The sequence below is a fragment of the Dipodomys ordii genome, unplaced genomic scaffold (assembly GCF_000151885.1).
Source record: "Dipodomys ordii isolate 6190 unplaced genomic scaffold, Dord_2.0 Scaffold148, whole genome shotgun sequence".
In the NCBI taxonomy this organism is placed as follows: domain Eukaryota; kingdom Metazoa; phylum Chordata; class Mammalia; order Rodentia; family Heteromyidae; genus Dipodomys; species Dipodomys ordii.
The window spans coordinates 392,008-411,144 of record NW_012267364.1 but is presented as its reverse complement, the minus strand read 5'-3'; the positions used below and the strand labels follow the sequence as shown (position 1 = coordinate 411,144).

General features: G+C 39.0%; 1 protein-coding gene across 5 annotated transcripts in view; it reads right to left on the bottom strand.

Annotated features, from left to right (window-relative positions):
• Nucleotides 1–19,137, bottom strand: part of Wapal (wings apart-like homolog (Drosophila)) — a 67,576-nt gene that overhangs the window by 2,602 nt on the left and 45,837 nt on the right. For all 5 annotated transcript variants that reach the window (XM_013032084.1, XM_013032085.1, XM_013032087.1 and 2 more), the window contains 9 exons: nucleotides 15,406–15,517; nucleotides 14,714–14,811; nucleotides 12,970–13,046; nucleotides 10,103–10,278; nucleotides 9,501–9,616; nucleotides 8,376–8,540; nucleotides 5,906–6,113; nucleotides 3,789–3,877; nucleotides 1,307–1,402 (listed from right to left, as the gene is read on the bottom strand). In XM_013032084.1, coding sequence (XP_012887538.1) covers nucleotides 1,307–1,402; nucleotides 3,789–3,877; nucleotides 5,906–6,113; nucleotides 8,376–8,540; nucleotides 9,501–9,616; nucleotides 10,103–10,278; nucleotides 12,970–13,046; nucleotides 14,714–14,811; nucleotides 15,406–15,517 — 1,137 coding nt within the window. The remainder of the gene's footprint in view (nucleotides 1–1,306; nucleotides 1,403–3,788; nucleotides 3,878–5,905; nucleotides 6,114–8,375; nucleotides 8,541–9,500; nucleotides 9,617–10,102; nucleotides 10,279–12,969; nucleotides 13,047–14,713; nucleotides 14,812–15,405; nucleotides 15,518–19,137) is intronic.

Sequence of the window (19,137 nt, the reverse complement as noted above, 5' to 3'; positions counted from 1 at the left end):
TCCTGGGGCTTGAACTCAGGGCCTGGGCTTTTTAACTTAAAACTAATGTCTTACCACAGTTCTACTTTCAGCTTTTTTGGAGGTAAGAGAGTCTCATGGACTTTTCTGCCTGGGCTGGCATCAAATCTCAATCATCAGATCTTAGCTCCATAAATTGTACTTTTTTTTTGGGGGGGGGGTCCGGTCGTGTGTCGGGGCCTGAACTCTGGGCCTGGGCAATGTCCCCCAGCTCTTCAGCTCAAGGCTAGCGCTCTACCATTTGAGCCACAGTGCCACTTCCGGCTTTTTTCTTTTTGCTTATATGGTGCTGAGGAATTGAACCCAGGGCCTCATGCATGCAAGGCAAGCACTCTACCACTGAGCCACCTTCCCAGCCCCAAGTTGTACTTTTATAATACAGTATTTTGACACAAAAATTATTGTGAAGCAATACCACACAGTTACTAAATTTAAAAGAGAATCCCTGCATATCTCTATTCCCAGCACTTGGGAAGGCTGAGGCAGAATTTCAAAATTTACACTGCATACTGTGACTCCATCTCAAAAAAAATAAAAAGAAAAAATGGAAAGAGAAGCTAGGAAGGAAAAAAATCCTTTTATCTTTTGGCAAGCAAAGTATGGGGTTTGAACTCAGGGCCTAGAACTTGCTAGTTTGTCCTCAAGCCCTTTTTTGCTTTATTTCTATTTTTTTAGACAGTATTCTCATGGTTGAAGTGTATTTGTAAGGGCATTTCCAGAAAGGGTTAACTAAGTAATAAAGATCCACCATGAGTGTGGCTGGCATGATCCCACAGACTGGAGTCCAGATAAAATGAGAAGAGAAAACGGGCAGAGGCTGCCAGGCACGGGCGGCTCACTAGCTACTCAGGTGGCTAAGATCCGGGGATTGTGATTTCAAACCAGCCAGGGCAGAAAATTCTGCCACACCTCTAGGCCAGCACGGACTAGTAGTGGCTCAAGTAGCAGAGTACCAGCCAGAAGCAAGAAAGCCAAAGGAGAGCTCAAGGACCCTAATTCAAATGCTGGTAGCAGTGCGTGCACGTGTACGCGCGCACACGCAAACTAGCTGGTACATGCATTCCCTTTCTCTTCTAGCCATTTTGAGATGAACTGCTCATCTCCATCATGCCCTCAACAGCCTCTGAAGTTATGAGTCAAATAAATTTCCTTCTCTTAAATTGCTTACGCAAGATATTTTGTTCACAGCGACAAGAAGTCTAATAGACTGGGGCTGGTGTTTTAATTTCTACTGTCAATGTATTAACTTAAATTCAAAACCACATATATGGTAATAAACACTACTTACGGTGAGATTCATGAAGCTTAGGAATTTTTTGAGCATTTCTGTCATTATTGAGAAGTCTCCTTCTGGCAGGTATTCCCGCACAGTGGTTACATTGATCTGAGGAAACAGATCAAAAAGATACCATCAGACACATGAACACAGATACAGAACACATGAAACTGCACATCATTCAGTGTTGTCTTGGCACATATCTGTGGCAAACAACTACAGGATTTCTGAAACACTTTGCTTATCCCCGATTCTATATTCACTCTGCAAAGGAATGTTTATGTCCATTCCCCACCCTGCCCATCCTCAGGAAGAAAAAGAAAGAAAGAAAGAGAGAGAGAGAGAGAGAGAGAGAGAGAGAGAGAGAGAGAGAGAGAGAGAAAGAGGGAGGAAGGAAGGAAGGAAGGAAGGAAGGAAGGAAGGAAGGAAGGAAGGAAGGAAGGAAGGAAGGAAGGAAGGAAGGAAGGAAGGAAGGAAGGGAAGGGAAGGGAAGGGAAGGGAAAAGGGAAAGCTGGCAAAGGCTACTGAGAAACAATTCAGTATATACTCACTTTTGGAAATGCAAAGAGAAAGGCCCAGAATAACAGTCTGCATTGGGGGCTCCCCTACCTGAGAATGTCCTCACTTTTGAAAAAAAAAGACCAAAAACAATCCCCCCACCCATGCTTTATAGGTAAATTCAGTGAGATAGGAATTAATTAGATCTCTTTCATATTAGCAAGAAGCAGCACAACAATTCACAAACCAACCATATGTTATAATGAAAATATTACAGGGCCTGCTTTAAGACAGCTCTTCTAGAAAGACTCACCCACAATGAGAGTACAAAAGTCCACTCTCCAGAGTTTGAAGACCAAGGTAAGGGGTGAATTAAGGGGATGTGGGTAAGCAGACAGACCCATGCCCTAGAGCAAGCATGATGTTTTTCTTCAATGAAGCCAATAATTTATCACATGCCTCCAATCCTCTTGTTTTAAAACAGATGACCTTTGTTCCAAAGAAAAATTTCCATCCATTTGAAATTCTAGTTTTATACTGACCATCCACTTAAAAATATGTATTCTGGGGCTGGAGGTGCTCAGCAACAGAGCACCTATAGCAAGCATAAGGCCCTGAGTCCAAACTCTAGTACTGCATCCCACAGTCATGCATGCATGTATGCATTCATTCATTCGCATAACTGAGAGTTGAAGCCAGGAACTCATGCTTACTCTTCCACTTGAGGTAGTCTCTCAGCTTATGCTCACATTTTAAAGGGAACACTCAATGTCTTATGTCCCTTTATGTGTTTTATTGTTTGTTTGTTTGAATGTCACTCCTGAGGCTTGAACTCAGGACCTGGGTACCTGAGGTCTTTCGCTCAAGGACAGAGCTCTTCCACTTGAGCCATAGCTCTAGTCCCAGCTTCTTTATTTTTTGTCAGTCGTGGGGCTTGAACTCTGGGCCCGGGAGCTGTCCTTCAGCTCTTCAGCTCAAGGCTAGCACTCTTCCACTTGAGCCACAGAGTCACTTCCGGTTTTCTGGTGGTTAATTGGAGATAAGAGTCCCACGGCCTTTCCTGCCCAGGCTGGCTTTGAACCACAACCCTGAGATCTGTCTCAGCCTCCTGACTAGCTAGGATTACAGCTTTTTGGTGCTTAAATGAAGATAAGAGTCTTAAGGATTTTCTTGCCTGGACTGTCTTTGAACTGAGATCCTCAGATTTCAGCCTCCTGAGTAGCTAGGATTACAGGTGCAACAGGTAACTGGCATCCTTCATGTTTTTAATGTGCATATTTGTATTTCCCATTGCAGCCAATTGTCTACCAGCCCTAACCTTCTACTTCTGTGCTAATTATCTTTAGACTTTCATTCCTCATAGGAAAATTCTAAGTATCTTAACCTACTCAAAAGAATCCCATTTTCCTGGCCAGTGACTAGATTCAGGCAAAACAGCATTAGTAATCCAATGCTGTTCAAACTGATGGAAAGGCTATTTGGTAAAGGATGGAGAGGGCACAGAGTCTTAAAGCACCTTAAAGATAGTAACAACCTCAGTCCCTGGAAGATTCACTGAGGCACTAAAAGAACTTCAATTAGACTGTCAATTTTATACTATTCCTTCTTTTACTTCAATTAAAAATATCTGAATGGTCTCTTTCATCAAACAAGAAGTTTTCATTTAGACCTAATGAATTCTTAATTGGGGATGTACCTTGAAAGGTTCAGCAAACATATGAAAGGCTTTAATAGCATGCCATCTTAGTTCTTAATTTCATTTATATAAAGGTTTTTTTTTGTAGGACTAAAAAAGCAAACTAAGTAACTTAAAGGAAACTACTGGAAGGGTTAGATATATTATCATTTCTCTTCCATATGGGGCACAAACTATTTAAATGACCTTATACCAGCCAAAAGGATATGAATGGAAAAACTTAAGAAAAGTGAACTAGCCAGTGGTATGAAGCTATGTATAACGCAATTGTTTTCAAGTTGTATTAAAAAAAATACTTACTGGACTTTCCTGACAGAGACATCCAAGAAGTAAGGCCGTGTAGGAGGCCACAATGCAATCTTCCATGTGTTTCCCAGCATGCTGAAGGGCTAACATGTTAAAAATAAAGAGTACATCAAGTTATACAAACCCACATTAACTACTCTGTTAACAATTTTCTTAAAAAGTGGCTCACACTTGTAATCTCAGCCACTCAGGAGGCTGAGATCTGAGGATCAGAGTTCAAAGCCAGCCCAGACAGGGAAAAAAAATCATTAAAGACTAACAAATGATGCTGGACAATTAGATATATGCATTTCTCAAATATAATGGAGAGGTCCCTTGGCATAAGTAATGCACATTAAAATGAACAACAGGAGAGTAAAACAGGCTCTTTTGGGCACTATCAGTGGGAGGGGGGAAGTGACTGGAGAGGGTGAATAAAGGTATAATTTAAGTAGTTCAGTAGCATATATAAAAACAGAACAGTGAACTGTTGGAAATGTCTTGGGGGAAAAAGACAAGGAAGAGGGACAAAAGTGGTGAGTTTGATTGCGATACATTGTATGTATGTATAAAAATCACAATGGACATCTCTTGTACAGCTAATGTATGCTAACCAAAAATTACAAAAAGAGAAATTTCATTTCTTGTAACACCAGAATAACAACATATTTAATCTGGAGAGAGTGGAAATCTGGAGAGAGTGGAACTAAGAGATTGGAAGAGGCCCACAATCAGGCAATGCCAGGGAATGTTTCTTAACTAGGTGGACATATTATTCACATGTCATAAACTTAAGAGACATGGAATTACAAGCAGCTACTTTATAGAATTTGTATGAAAAGCAAAATCAAATGTAAATCTTGAGAACAGCAGATACTTAATAAATGTTTGGCTACTTAATATATTACCTTAACAATTTTGTATGTGTATATGCTGGTCTTGGGGCTTCAGAGCCTGGATCTGTCCCTGAGATTTCTGGCTTGAGACTAGTGCTCTACCATTTAAACTGTAGGTCTACTCCCAGCTTTTTTTGGTGTTTAATTGGGAGTTAGTTTCATAAACTTGCCTTCCTAGGTTAGATTCAAACAGGAATCCTCATACTCAACCTCCTGAATAGCTGAGATTACTGGCATGAGCCACTGGTCCATGGTTTCAACTATTTTTTACCATATTCCACCTTAGGACCCTGTGAGGACTACCAATATAATTTATGACAAGTAATCTCAGCTTACAGTAAAGTGGTAAAAGAATGTCAAAAAGTAAAAAACCCAAACACAAAATACTAGGGTTGTGACTAGGTGGTAAAGTCCCTGCCTAGCCAGCATGAAGCACTACGTTCAAGCTTCCCACCCCTAACAAAACCAAACGAACCTCAAAAAATTGAAAGAAAAACAAAAACACAAATTTCCCACCCTTTCTTGAGACAATATCTCACTATATATGCTTAGCAGTATCATCCTACCTCAGTCTCCCAAGTGCTGAGATTATGGTATATGCCACCATAGGTGGCTCACTTTGCAGATGAGAAAATCTCAGGATGAAACAGTGACTTGTAATGTATTGTCCCCATTGTTAGGAAGAACTACTCTAAATAGTATATTATCAAAGCTTATCTGGATTGAATTAAGGAGATCTTCAATGTATAGATTATGGTAACATGTAATTTAAGATTTTTTTTTTTGCGGGGCTGGGAAGGTAGCTCAGTGGTAGAGTGCTTTCCTTGCATGCATGAGGCCCTGGGTTCGATTCCTCGGCACCACATAAGCAGAAAAATCCGGAAGTGGCGCTATGGTTCAAGTGGTTGAGCACTAGCCTTGAGCTGAAGAGCTGAGGGAGAGTGCCCAGGCCCAGAGTTTAGGCCCCATGACTGGCCAAAAACAAAACAAAAATTTTTTTGTGGGGGTGGGGGGTGAGGGTGGGGAAGGGCAATCCTAGTGCTTCAATTTAGGGCCTGAGCCCTGAGCCCCAGCACCACTTTCAGCCTTTTCTGTTTATGTGGTCCTGAGGAATCTAACCCAGGGCTTCATGCATGCTAGGCAAGCACTATCACTAAGCCACATTCCCAGGCCCTAAGATACATTTTAAAGAAAATACTATTTCCAAGTAAATATAACATTTAAAACAAGACATACCTTTATTGAGGTCAAGTTCTTCATCATCATCCTCTTTCTTCTGTTTCTCTTCCGTCCCATCAGTCTTCTCCGTTGATACCCACTGTATTTCTCCACTAGTCTCTTGCCACTCTCCACTCTTATCATGCTGAGTGGTGGGAGCATCTTTGATCAACTCATCTGTTTTACTCTCTGCCAACTGGGCTGCTTGCTCTCGTTCAAGGAATAACTGCAAAAATTATTTTGGAGTGTCATCAGAAAGACAGCATCTACTAATGTGTAGATTAGCCAATATTTTACATTAAATAAAGAAAAGAGGGCTAGAATGAAGCTCAGTGGCAAAGTGCTTGCCTAGCAAGGGCAACATCCTGCATTCTATCCCCAGTATCAAAATGGAAAAGACAAAAACAAAAATAACACAAACGTAGTTAGGATGAGTTTAAGTAAAAACTTTGCTATAAATCATACTGAAAGCCAAAACCAAAATGTAAATACTTCTGGGAGTCATCCATCAATTTACTAATGGTTCAGATTTTTTTTTAAAATGAGAATGAAAGACTCAACAGTTGCCCTTAGTTTAGACATTAACTAAAAGTTCAATTAACGAGCCACAAAACTTAAACTTTAAAACAGCATTTAAAACACTGATATAATGGAGAAGGGCAATTAGTAAAACTACATAGTATTGGGTGATATGAAATATGGCTCCTTTAAATTTAAAGATTTAAACAAGGAACAGTAAAAGTGAAAAAAGCCAAAGGTCTGAAAAGGCACTAATTTTTTTTGTTTGGGGGGGGGTTCTGGTCCATGAGGCCTGAACTCTGGGCCTGGGTGCTGTCCCTCAGCTCTTCAGCTCAAGGCTAGCGCTCTACCACTTGAGCCACAGTGCCACTTCCGGCTTTTTTCTTTTTGCTTATGTGGTGCTGAGGAATTGAACCCAGGGCCTTATGCATGCAAGGCAAGTCCTCTACCACTGAGCCACCTTCCCAGCCCAAGGCACTAGATCTTAACATTAGCAATTCATACAATTTTTATTAGCATCAACTAGTTGTAGAAAGGTTTCATTTCCACATGTTCATCCATAAACACAATGCACCTTGATCAGTCTGTGTGTATGGGGGATGCGAGGGGAGGGAACTATTGGTCCCTATAGTCAAAAGGAAACAAACTAAATGCCTTGCTTTCATTTACTTTATTTTCTTTAGGCTGCTACAAGTATTGCACACAAAAAGTATCTTAATAAGCCTGGTGCTGGTGGCTAATGCTTGTATTCCTAGATATATAGCTACTCAGGAGACTGAGATCTGAGGATCAAGGTTCAAGGCCAGCCTGGGAAGACAAATACAAGATTCTTCTCTCTCATTAACCAGCAGAAAATTGAAAGGTGTAGTTTACATGTTAGAGCACCAGCCATGAGCAAAAAAGCTAAGCAAAAGGTTAAGACCCTGAGTTTAAGGTCTTGAGCGTGTACACACAGGCACACGCATGCACACAGAATTGCAAGTCCTTTTTTGACACTTGAGTGGAAAGCAGTATCCAAAAGGTACTATAATCTATAAACAAAAATTTACAGACTGGCTTAAAAAAAAAAAGCCAGGCCTGATACAGGATGATAACCTGAAGGCAGAAAGCTTCCTTTAATGTAGAGTGCAAAAGCAGAATATTAAGCTCAAGCAGTAGCATCCCAGGGATGATTTATATGTGGCCATCCTGAACTACATGTAAAGGAGAAGGGTAAGAGAGCATGACAGAAAATAAGACTTTACAAACTCTATCTCATCCCACTATTCCCGTGCTCTGCTACTATGCCCCTTCCCAATTCTAGTTTTCTGTCATCCATAGAACCTAATGAAGCCTGGGCACAAATGAGACCCATAAGTAAATGCTAGAAAATTTGACAGGGATGGGATGGAGTTGGGATTGTATTCCCAATTTGTGATCAATAATCAATTTTTGATTCATAAAGCCTTGTCTCTGCTTTTAGTAACAATGCTTAAGTGATTATATATTGGGGAAAGACAGTAGGAAAAGGAGTGTAATCTGAACCTCTGTACCCCTTATTGCTCTGTAGAAAAATTGTGCTATTAAAAAAAAAACAAAACTGTTTAAAACTCTGGTTTTAAATAAAACAAAGTGTCACAATAGCTAATTATGAAAAACAGGTGCAAATGTAACAATGAACTCGCCTCAAGTATAACAAATGTAGGCTTAAAACAAAAAAAAACAAACACTTAAGGAAGAAAACTAGTAATTAAGATTAGAATTAAACAATCTGCATTGTTATCAACCTTGGCTATCAAGTGACCTTAGTAGTACGTGGCAAATTAATATCAGTGATACTGATACAGCTTGTGAATCCACGGTTATCCAATAAAATCTGGCATTGTGGAAAGACAAACATACCCCCCAACACAAAAAACGTGTAACTCAGAAAAGAAATTAGACAGATCAACAACTGCAGATGTCAACTTGTTCTTAGACTGTGGATTACCTGCACTAAAGCCTGAACAGCATGAACTTGTCCAGCTATCCTTAAACTATCATGTCCTTCTCCAGTACAGAAGGAAGAATCAAAAGAACAGGAGGTTTCCATGTTGACGAGACAGTGTCGATTCCGAGCGCTGTATTCCACCAGATTTATCAGAAGGCCCAAGCCCTAAGTGTTTAAGAAAACACATGTTATCACAGATGAGAACTTATAAGCAAATGAATACCACACTGTGTAATTTTTATTGGCACACAAAAACCTCAGTGTTTTTCCATCTAATAAAATGGTTAGACAACTAGTATGTAAGATACTGTTACCAAAGAATCATTTTCAATCACCACTTTCCATTTACAGTTTTCATTTTTTACAAATTCGTTTGTAAGAAATAAAAAATGTTTATCAAACTGTAACCCTTTTGTACATCATTTCTATAATAAAAAAAATGGAAAAACGACATGTTCAATGAGGAATACTTCAAAATAACAACAACATATTAAACTGATTGTTTTCTTTAAAAAATATAATTTTATTGTTATTACTAAGGTATCATACTGAGGGGTTACTATTTCATAAGTCAGGTAATGAATGTCACCCCTTCCTTCTCTTGCCCCTAGTTTCCCCTATCCCTGCTCACACGTTGCGTAGTTCATTTTCTATGTAGTGTCTACTGTGTAGGTACCAAGCCTCCCTTTGTCCATCCTTCCTCCCTCCACTTTTGTACCCCCTAGGTCCCCTCAAAGACAGAAAAAAGAAAACACACAACAAAAAGCAGAAACAAACACTACCGCTAATATAAACCTCCTATTTCCATTCTCTGGAATTTGTTTTGACAAATAGCATTTTAAATGTTCAGAGGTGTTACACCTTTGAGTTCCTGCCTGAAGAGTATTCTCCTTTAGTCTCACTGTTTGTGTGTGAATTCCTAAGTCCTGTATATTTCATCATGTCCTGATGATTTTAGATCTAGCTTCCACATAGGAGAAAACAATACAATTTGTCTCTGAGCTTGGATTACCTCACTTAACATGATCTGCTCTAGGTTAAACTGATTCTTAAAGGCAAGCTTAGATCAAAGTTTTCCTCTACATAGATAAAATACTGGTCTCTAAAATAGTCACTTCAACTCACCAACACTCGGATGTCAAACCTCTGTTCCTGAGGTAAATACTTTGGAACCTGAAGCACACAATTCATTGCTGTACCTATGAGGCCATCCTGTTCTCCTGTTTTGGTGCTGCCCCATTCTGAAATAGAATACAAGCAGGAAAAGCATGACTGATTCTCCCTGTGGGCATTACAAACTAGACTTATTAAAGTGAATTTTCTTTTTTCTGGTCCTGGGGTTTGAACTCTGGGCTCTGTCCCTGAGCATCTCTGTGCTCAAGGCTAGTGCTCTACCACTTGAGCCACAGTGCCATTTCTAGTTTTTTCTGTTTATGTGGCACTAAGGAATTGAATCCAGGGTTTCATGCATTCTAGGCAAGCACTCTACAACATTCCTATTAATGTAGAAATGGATAACTATTCTTTTGGTCAAATATACTGTTGTTATTTCCAAACCATTCTACTAAGGGCTGGTCATAAAAGTAAAAACTCCTAAAAGTATCTGTATATACAAATGAGTCAATTCTATAATGGAGAACTACAAAATAAACTATATCAAATAAAGAAGGGGACTACCTTGTTTCTATGGGTAATATACAAATTTCCAATGGGAAAACATTACTTACCATTGTCATTAGTTAAATTGAGCAATACCCCAATGATGGCTCTCATGCAGTCCTCCACTGCTTTGCCTACATGGTTAGTTACATTCTGGTGAGGGAGAAGCTTACTGTCAGCCATGCAAATGCTGTTCTCAGCGCGGTTATATTGCTGAATCAATTCTTCACAATGCTGTAATGCTCTTAAAAGAAAAGAAAATGCATTATTAAGGAGAAAACAAAAAAGCACAGGTTAATACAACACATTCTTATTTATTGGAGCCTAAAAACCATCAGATCATCTGGGAGTTAAAACATTTTAGCAATCCAATCATGTACCAAGTGTGCCTGGTATCTCATGAGGTGCTGAATTTCACTTTGTTTTTAGAAAATTTAAAAAACTTTTAAATTCACTTCCTCTAAGGAAAGTTAATTGAATATTCAGACAAAATCCAGGCACTGAAGACTCACAACTATAATCCGAGCAACTATAATACGAAGCTGAGATCTGAGGATCACAGTTCAGTCATCCTTCTTTACTTCCTATGTTATTTTGAAGCAAATTGAGTCTTTTCTCGACCTTTTAGCTAACCTCAAGTATTGAAGCAAATCCAAATATCACAACACTTCCATCTCTTCTTTTGTCCTGATTTTGTAATTTTTTCTTTTATCACATTTAGTATCCTCCTTTGTATGCATTCAGCTTGTCAAGCTGCTGTTAACTAACCTTCCTATTCTGTTTTGTGTGTGCCTATCTTGGGGATTGAATTTTTTTTTGGGGGGTCCGGTCGTGGGGCCTGAACTCTGGGCCTGGGCGCTGTCCCTCAGCTCTTCAGCTCAAGGCTAGTGCTCTACCACTTGAGCCACAGCACCACTTCTGGCTTTTTTCTTTTTGCTTATGTGGTGCTGCCTGGGCTGACTGATAAGATTCTTATCTCTAATCAACTAAAAAAAAAAAAAGCTGAAAGTGGAACTGTGGCCCAAGTGGTATAGCCCAGCCTTTAGCATAAAAAAAATTCAATCCCGGGCTGGGAAGGTGGCTCAGTGGTAGAGCGCTTGCCTTGAATGCATGAGGCCCTGGGTTCGATTCCTCAGCACCACATAAGCAAAAAGAAAAAAGCCAGGAGTGGCGCTGTGGCTCAAGTGGTAGAGCGCTAGCCTTGAGCTGAAGAGCTGAGGGACAGCGCCCAGGCCCAGAGTTCAGGCCCCACGACCAGACCCCCCCCCAAAAAAAATTCAATCCCCAAGATAGGCACACAAAAAACAGAATAGGAAGGTTAGTTAACAGCAGCTTGACAAGCTGAATGCATACAAAGGAGGATACTAAATGTGATAAAAGAAAAAATTACAAAATCAGGACAAAAGAAGAGATGGAAGTGTTGTGATATTTGGATTTGCTTCAATACTTGAGGTTAGCTAAAAGGTCGAGAAAAGACTCAATTTGCTTCAAAATAACATAGGAAGTAAAGAAGGATGACGTTTTAGACAGTAACAAGACTTGCCCTGATTAGCAATTACTCAAGCCAAATAACATATACGATAAGGTTTATCATGCTATTTTGAAATAAGAGGCTAAAATACAAACTGAAAGTCAAATTATGGGGGTGGAAGGGGAGTCTCCCTTTGATGGGGACACTGGATATATTTCCAAAGATAATAAGGGATCATAGAAACTCAGTGTTTAAAGATTATTTTTTTCAAACAGAAATCTACAGAAATTCCCATAGTATTGGCTGGCCAGGCTAAGGGCCAGGGAACTAAGGCAGAGTTATCAAAAATTAGGACAGATATTAAGCTGCTGAGTAAGAAGACAGAACCAGAACAGGAGACATACACACACTAAGGTGACAGCATTACCCTAATTGTGATGGAGGCTGGCTAGGGAGAATGGGGAATATGGAGAACTACACATAGATCTGGGAAATGAGATATAAAGGGTAGAAGAAAAGGGCTATACAAATCCACTTAGAACAAAAAGACTAATGATTAGTGGTCATTATATGCCAAACACAGTTCTTTCTACTAGACCTTACATATTTTAACTAATTCATTTGTATATATTTTTCTAAGACACTTTTTTTTTTTTTTGGTCGGTTGTGGGGCTTGAACTCTGAGCTTGGGCACTGTCCCTCAGCTCTTCAGCTCAAGGAGAGTGCTCTACCGTTTGAGCCACAGCACCACTTCCAGTTTCCTAGTGGTTTACTGGAGATAAGAGTCTCACAGACTTTCTGCCCAGGCTGGCTTTGAACTGTGATCCTCAGATCTCAGCCTCCTGAGTAACTAGGATTACAGGTGTGAGCCACCGGCTTCTGGCTCTAAGATTCTTTTAAATCATTAAAAATTACATTTACACACATATTACTTTGTACACATATACATTTAAAAATATATTTTATATATATTGAAAGCTATATCAACTCATTTTATTATAATAGTCACTCTAGGGGGAGAGATAATTACTATCTTCATTGTTATGAAACTGGAATTCATCTCAAGACATTCTGGATCCAAAACCTACTCTTTTGTCTTTTTTTTTCCCTTTTTTTTGGGGGGGGGGTGTCCGGTCGTGGGGCCTGAACTCTGGGCCTGGGTGCTGTCCCTCAGCTCTTCAGCTCAAGGATAGCACTCTACCACTTGAGCCACAGTGCCACTTCCGGCTTTTCTCTTTCTGCTTATGTGGTGCTGAGGAATCGAACCCAGGGCCTCAGGCATGCAAGGCAAGCGCTCTACCACTGAGCCACCTTCCCAGCCCCTCTTTTGTCTTTATAAGGTACTCTGACTTATAAAACTCAACAGATACAGCATTTTACTGAGGAAAGTAATATAACTTTATTTCTTTTAAAATCAACCCGAGTGTTTTAAGTAGATAATGGGAAGTTTTTACAGAAACTTACTTAGCTGATGAAATAATGAGTTGTGAATCTTTATATGCTATCAAGTAGCTTTGATTCTCTGGATTATGCACTGTTACCTAAAAAGGGAAGAATATGAAATGATTGTGGCAATCCATAACTTTTATATGCTCAATAACAACCTATATCTGGTGCCTTAAAGGATACAAAGATGAGGCACTAATGGCCCTGTTATCTAAGGAAATAACTACAACTCAAATTTTCTAAAATGGAGATACCAGTTTCTTATAAAATTAAAACATCACTATCATAATTACTCATTCATAACTAATGTTACTCTTTACTATCACCAAACTAAATTGACAAGTACCTTGTCAGAAGTCTCCAATTTAAATATTTTAACTTAAAATACATTTATAATGCCAGGTGCCAGCACAAAAATAAGAAGAGGAAAAAAGTAATGTTTTATCTAATGTACAGAAAGTACTCTAGAAGGAAACAATTCCATCAATGTTTGGCTAATGAGATCTAATCGATAATTATACATCTTGAAATTCACTTGCAGTTTTGGGTTTTCTTGGGTGGCAATCCAGGGCCTTGAACTCAGGGCCTGGGTACTGTCTCCAAGCGTTTTTGTTCAAGGGTAGCACTCTACCATGAGAGCCACAGCTCCATTTCTGGCTTTTTTTTGAGGGGGAGGAGGGGGAGGCGTAGTTATTTGTATCATGGACTTTCAAACCAGGTCTGACTTCAAACAATCAGTCCTCATATCTCAACCTCCTCAGTAGCTAAGATTACAGGCAAGAGTCAACAGTGCCTGGCCACTGCAGTAAAATTTTAATCTACACTGTCCTAGGTAGTCAATTGTAAAAAAAAAAAAAAAAATACACTTACCATGAGGTTCAATACCAATATTCTCCAAAGCCAAATATTGTGCCTGCAGTCTGACTCAAAGCTAATAAAAGCTTATACATCAGGCTGGCCACCAGTGTCTCATTACTATAATCTTAAGAGAATGAGATCTGACAACTGAGGTTTAAAGCCAGCCTGAGTAGAATAGTATGCAAGACTATCCCTATATAACCAGCAAAAAAAAAATTAAAGCTGGAGGTATGGCTCAAGTAGTAGAGTACAAGTTAAAAATGAAACAAAAACAAACAACAACAAAATAGCTGTATTAATATGCATATAAAGTTTCATTTGGAGCAATATTAACTCCTCTTTTTTGTATTCTTTGGAGACTATGTAGCTCACTATGTAACCCTGACTCCCTCTGAACTTGACTCCCTAGCTTCATCCTCCCAAGTGTTAGCATTCCAAGCAAACACCACAATGCCCAGCAATACATACATCCTTAAGATAATAAACTGCTCCCAGGTGCTGGTGGCTCACACCTATAATCCTAGCTATGCAGAAGGCTGAGATCTAAGGATTGCCAACCCAGGCAGGAAAGTCAGTGAGACCCTTATCTCCAATTAATCAACAGAGAACTGGAAGAAAACTCGAAGTGGTGCTGTTGCTCAAAGTGGTAGAGCACTAACCTTGAGCAGAAAAGCTCAGGAATAGCACTCAAGCCCTGAGTTCAAGCCCCATGACCAACAAAAATAAATATAAAATGTGAGATAATAATCATGATAACAATAAACTGCTCATTAAGCTGCTCATTAACAGTTCATTTCTCAATGAATATATGCACTTTCAATTTGGATCAACAAAGAAACTAGAAATATACAAAATATCACCATTAAAAGCGAGTAATCACTACAAAATTACAGTTCATACTTACACTTTCTAAAACTCGTAAACATCTCTCTGCTCCCCATAATGAAGCTACTAGTTTCTCTTCATCCTCGTCTCTACTTAAATGATCCACACATTCTTTTACTGGGTGAAAAGAAATGGATGTAAGTTAGTATTTCTTATCCTAACAATACAAACCTGAGGCTACCATCAAAAGTCACCTATGCAACATGCTGTGGGTAGGCTAGAACTTCTCTAAATATGATCTATTCTATGAGTTATAGCATGAGATTTTGAAATCTAACACCCTATATTTCCATAACCTCACAATATCAAGGTATTAATGATCCCGACTTTAAAAGTTAAGAAGTTTGCAGGATGCTACTAAAGACATTTGCAAATAGATAAAATTGTTTTTCTTTTGGTCGGTCATGGGGCTTGAACTCTGGGCCTGAGTGTTGTCCCTCAGCTCCCCTCAGCAATTCAGCTCAAGGTGAGCGCTCTACCACTTGAGCACAGTGCCACTTCTGGTTTTCTGGTGGTTTATTGGAGATAAAGAGTTTCACGGCTTTTCCTCCCCAGGCTGGCTTTGAACCGCGATCCTCAGATCTCAGCCTCCTGAGTAGTTAGAATTACATGCGTGAGCCACTGTTGCCCAGCTCGATAAAATTAATTTTGAAGTATACAATTGTTTCCTTCAGGATTTAATATATAAAAAAATAAAAATCATATACATACCTTTATCTACAATATGATCCAGACCACCCAAAAGCCTGAGTTCTTCTTTAAACCAGTCTCCTGCTCGTTTAGAAGTAAGGGACAGCAATGTCTCCATAGCTAAATGGCCAGTCTAAAAATCAGAAACACCATAGTAAATACTAACATTTAGCAAATAATTCTGGGGCAAAAATTTTAAAATTGTTTCTAACAAAAATTTTTTAAAAATGAGCACCTGCTACTAGCCCACTGTTTTCTTTCTTTTTTTAAAAATGCAACAGTAATTCACTTTTGCTAGCAAAGGTGAATTAACATCTAATTTTATCAGAGTAGTCTACAAAGAAATGTTTTTAACCACATGCTTATTTACATAGAAAAAAGATTTGTTAAAAGTAGTCTATTTTTGTCATTTCAACATGCACTGGTACTGCTGGTGTAGAGGCTCATGTGTGTGGATTGTTGAATCAAAGGATATATATATATTTTAAGCGTAAATCAAAATACCAGACTAACTTACCAGAAAAGATGTTAACAAGTAACACTCTTAGGAAAAAAAAGAACTGGAATAGCAGTTGCCCTTAATGTTCAAAAGCAAAGGTTATCAGTTTAGGTACAAGGGCTAGGCTTGAGTTGAAAAGCTCAGGGAGGAAGTGGGGCTGTGGCCCAAGTGGTAGAGTGCTCGCCTTGAGCTGAAGAGCACAGGAACAGTGCCCAGGCCCAGAGTTCAAGCCCCATGACCGACAAAAAAAAAGAAAGAAAGAAAAAAGAAAGAAAGAAAAGCTCAGGGAAAGTGTCCAGGCACTGAGGACCAACATCAACAAAAAAAATCAGAAATTAAAAGATCACTTTAAACAGCCTGAGATACTTAACTGCTTAAAGTTTGTATGTCTGTATTTTTCTACCATAGTAAACTTGAACAATTTCCTACTAATCTTACTTCTACATTTTTGGGGAGAATAGGGGGAGATCAGTGATGGGGCTTGAACTCTGTACCTGGGCATTGTATCCCTGAGCTTTTTTTTTTTTTTTCCGCTCAAGCCTAGTGATCTACCACTTTGAGCTATAGCTTCACTTCTAGTTTTCTAGTGGTTAACTGGAGATGAGCCTTTCCTGCTCAGAGTGGCTTTGAAACTGTAATCCTCAGATCTCAGCCTCCTGAGCAGCTAGGGTCACAGGCAAGTGTGAGCCACCAGTGGCTTATTTCTTCTACTTTGAATCCCCTCTTCCATCACAACCTTATTTTCCTGAATGGCTCCTTGTCTTGAAGTTCTGTGCATTTTTCTCATTTATACTAAACACAAATACTCTATCCAGTTAAGTGTTACAGAAACATCTGAACACTGCTTTTCAGGGTTAGCAGCCTGGGAGCTCCCTGTGGTCACCACATACAAAATGCTTCAGGCCTACTGCTAGAGAGAACACAGTAAGAACCACATTTAGCCCTTTATTTGGCTTTTAACTATTGTTTGCCTTTTTTTTAAAGCATAAAGCCACTTCCCAATAAAGAGCAATCTGGTTCTTGATACAAGAAACTTTAGCATAACAGAAGAAATGTTTTAATTAGCAAAGGCTGAAAAGAAGTGGTTATCTTGCCAGAGCTTCTGTCTTTCAAGATGTAAATTTACATCCTGGCATATATTATAATTAGAACTGAATATAAATTAGATATTTAAAAACACAAACAACAGATCTTACTCGTGAATATATTAGTATTACAAATTTAGAAGAGAGCCTAGAAGATTAAAAAAAAAGTTTTGTCCAAGGTACTAGAAAACATATTCAAGTGTGCTCGTTTCTCATTCTAGGTCCCACAAAGAGAAGGCTTCCCATTTCATTTCTTTTGCTGTTATTGTTATTGGAACCTGAACTCGCACAGGTTTCTTGCTTATGACTGGCATTCCACCAATTGAGCTATACCTCTACTCCTGTATTTCGCTAGTTAATTGGAGATGGAGTCTCCCAGACATTTCTGCCTAGACTGAACCTCAACCTTCAGATCTCAGCTACCCGACTAAATAGGTTTATAAGCATGAGCTACGGATACCTGGCTCTAAGTTTACTGAAAAAGTTGTTTCAGATAGATCATGAGGCAAAGCAGTGAAGTGGAAGCACTGCTTGTTTAGGAGAAAAAGATTAAGTAAATTAAAGATTAATTTACTAGTACAGTAAAAGAAGAGCATTACTGTTTGTTTCTAATGGCACAAAAGGGATTCTACACTGTAAGTGAATATCTTAAAATTTCAATATTCTCCACAGCCATATCACTAATCAGAATATGTCTGTAACTCACATTTAGATTATATCTGAAAATATAATTTTACTATTTAAATTTATCTTTCTGTTATACATCAGCAATACCAATGTACTTCAAGGGAGAAGTTAAGCTAATAATATAACAAACAAAATGAATATGGGGGGGGAGATATTCTTTGAAAACAAAAAACAACTGACTGAATTCACTATACAAATCTAACAGTTTTAAACAACTTGTAACTAATGTATGTAGGGGGGAAGAGGGGAAGTTAGCATTTAGAAGGAGGAAGAGACATCCAAAATTAGCCACTATCCTGTAGGTTAAAACCATGCTGTAGGATTGTTTTTAAATTGGTAATCTAGTAAATTTAACAAACATGGGGCAAGTTCATCCAATAAATGTATCCTTTTATTTAATAGTAAATACCTCAAATGATCCTAAATGTTAAAACAATATAAAAACAAGGCAGAGGTATTTTCAATTATGCAGAAAACAAAAATTATAGCTCAAACATACCTCTTATGGCGTTAAAATTAGTAGTGAAAATATTAAGAATAAATAAAAATTGCTAGTAAGATTTTTGCAGTCAGTACTGGGATTTGAACTCACAGCCTTGTGCTTATGAGACAAGGACTCTACCACTTGAGCCATGTCTCTGGCCATTTTTGTTACTACTTCTTGAATAGGGTCTCTTTTTTGTCCAGATGAGTATTTACCACAATCTATTTGTTTTTGTACCAGGATGGCAGGTGTGTACCACCACACCCAGTTTTTTATTGGTTGAGATGGGAGTCTCACACACTTCTTCACTGAGACTGGCCTCAAACCATGATCCTCCTAATCTCAGGCACATAAATACCTAGGAAAACAGGTGTGTGTTCCACCATACCTAGCTTAAACTTAAAAGGGAAAATACAGATGGTTAATGGTGACATGGAGGGACTTCCATCTGAGTACAACAGCCATTTCCCCAGTATATTTTTGTTGTTTTGCTTTGTTTTTGCCAGACCTGGAGCTTAAACTCAGGGTTTGGATTCTATCCCTGAGCTTTTTTTGCTCAAGCCTAGCACTCTGCCACCTGAGTCACAGCAGCACTTCTGGCTTTTTCTGTTTGTGTGGTACTGAGGAATGGAACCCAGGGCTTCATTCATGCTAGGCAGGCACTCTACCACTAAGCCACATTCCCAGCCCTCCCCAGTTCTAGTAAGTACAAAGCACCACCTACCCTCCGTCCTTACCTTTTAAAGGCACCTTGTTTCCACTGCCACCATCTACTTTTTAGTCACCATTTATTACCAATTCTCCCTTAATAAAATAGCCCCCACTTGTATACGACTAATACAGTCATTTGTGTGTATTTTCTTTGTTTCTCTCTCTTTTTTTTTTAGGTCTGAGACTGGGACTCAAACTCAGTACCTGACAGTTCTGCACAGTGGCTAGTGCTCTACCAACTGAACCACACCTCCAATCCTGTTTTCTACATTTTTTTTTGGGGGGGG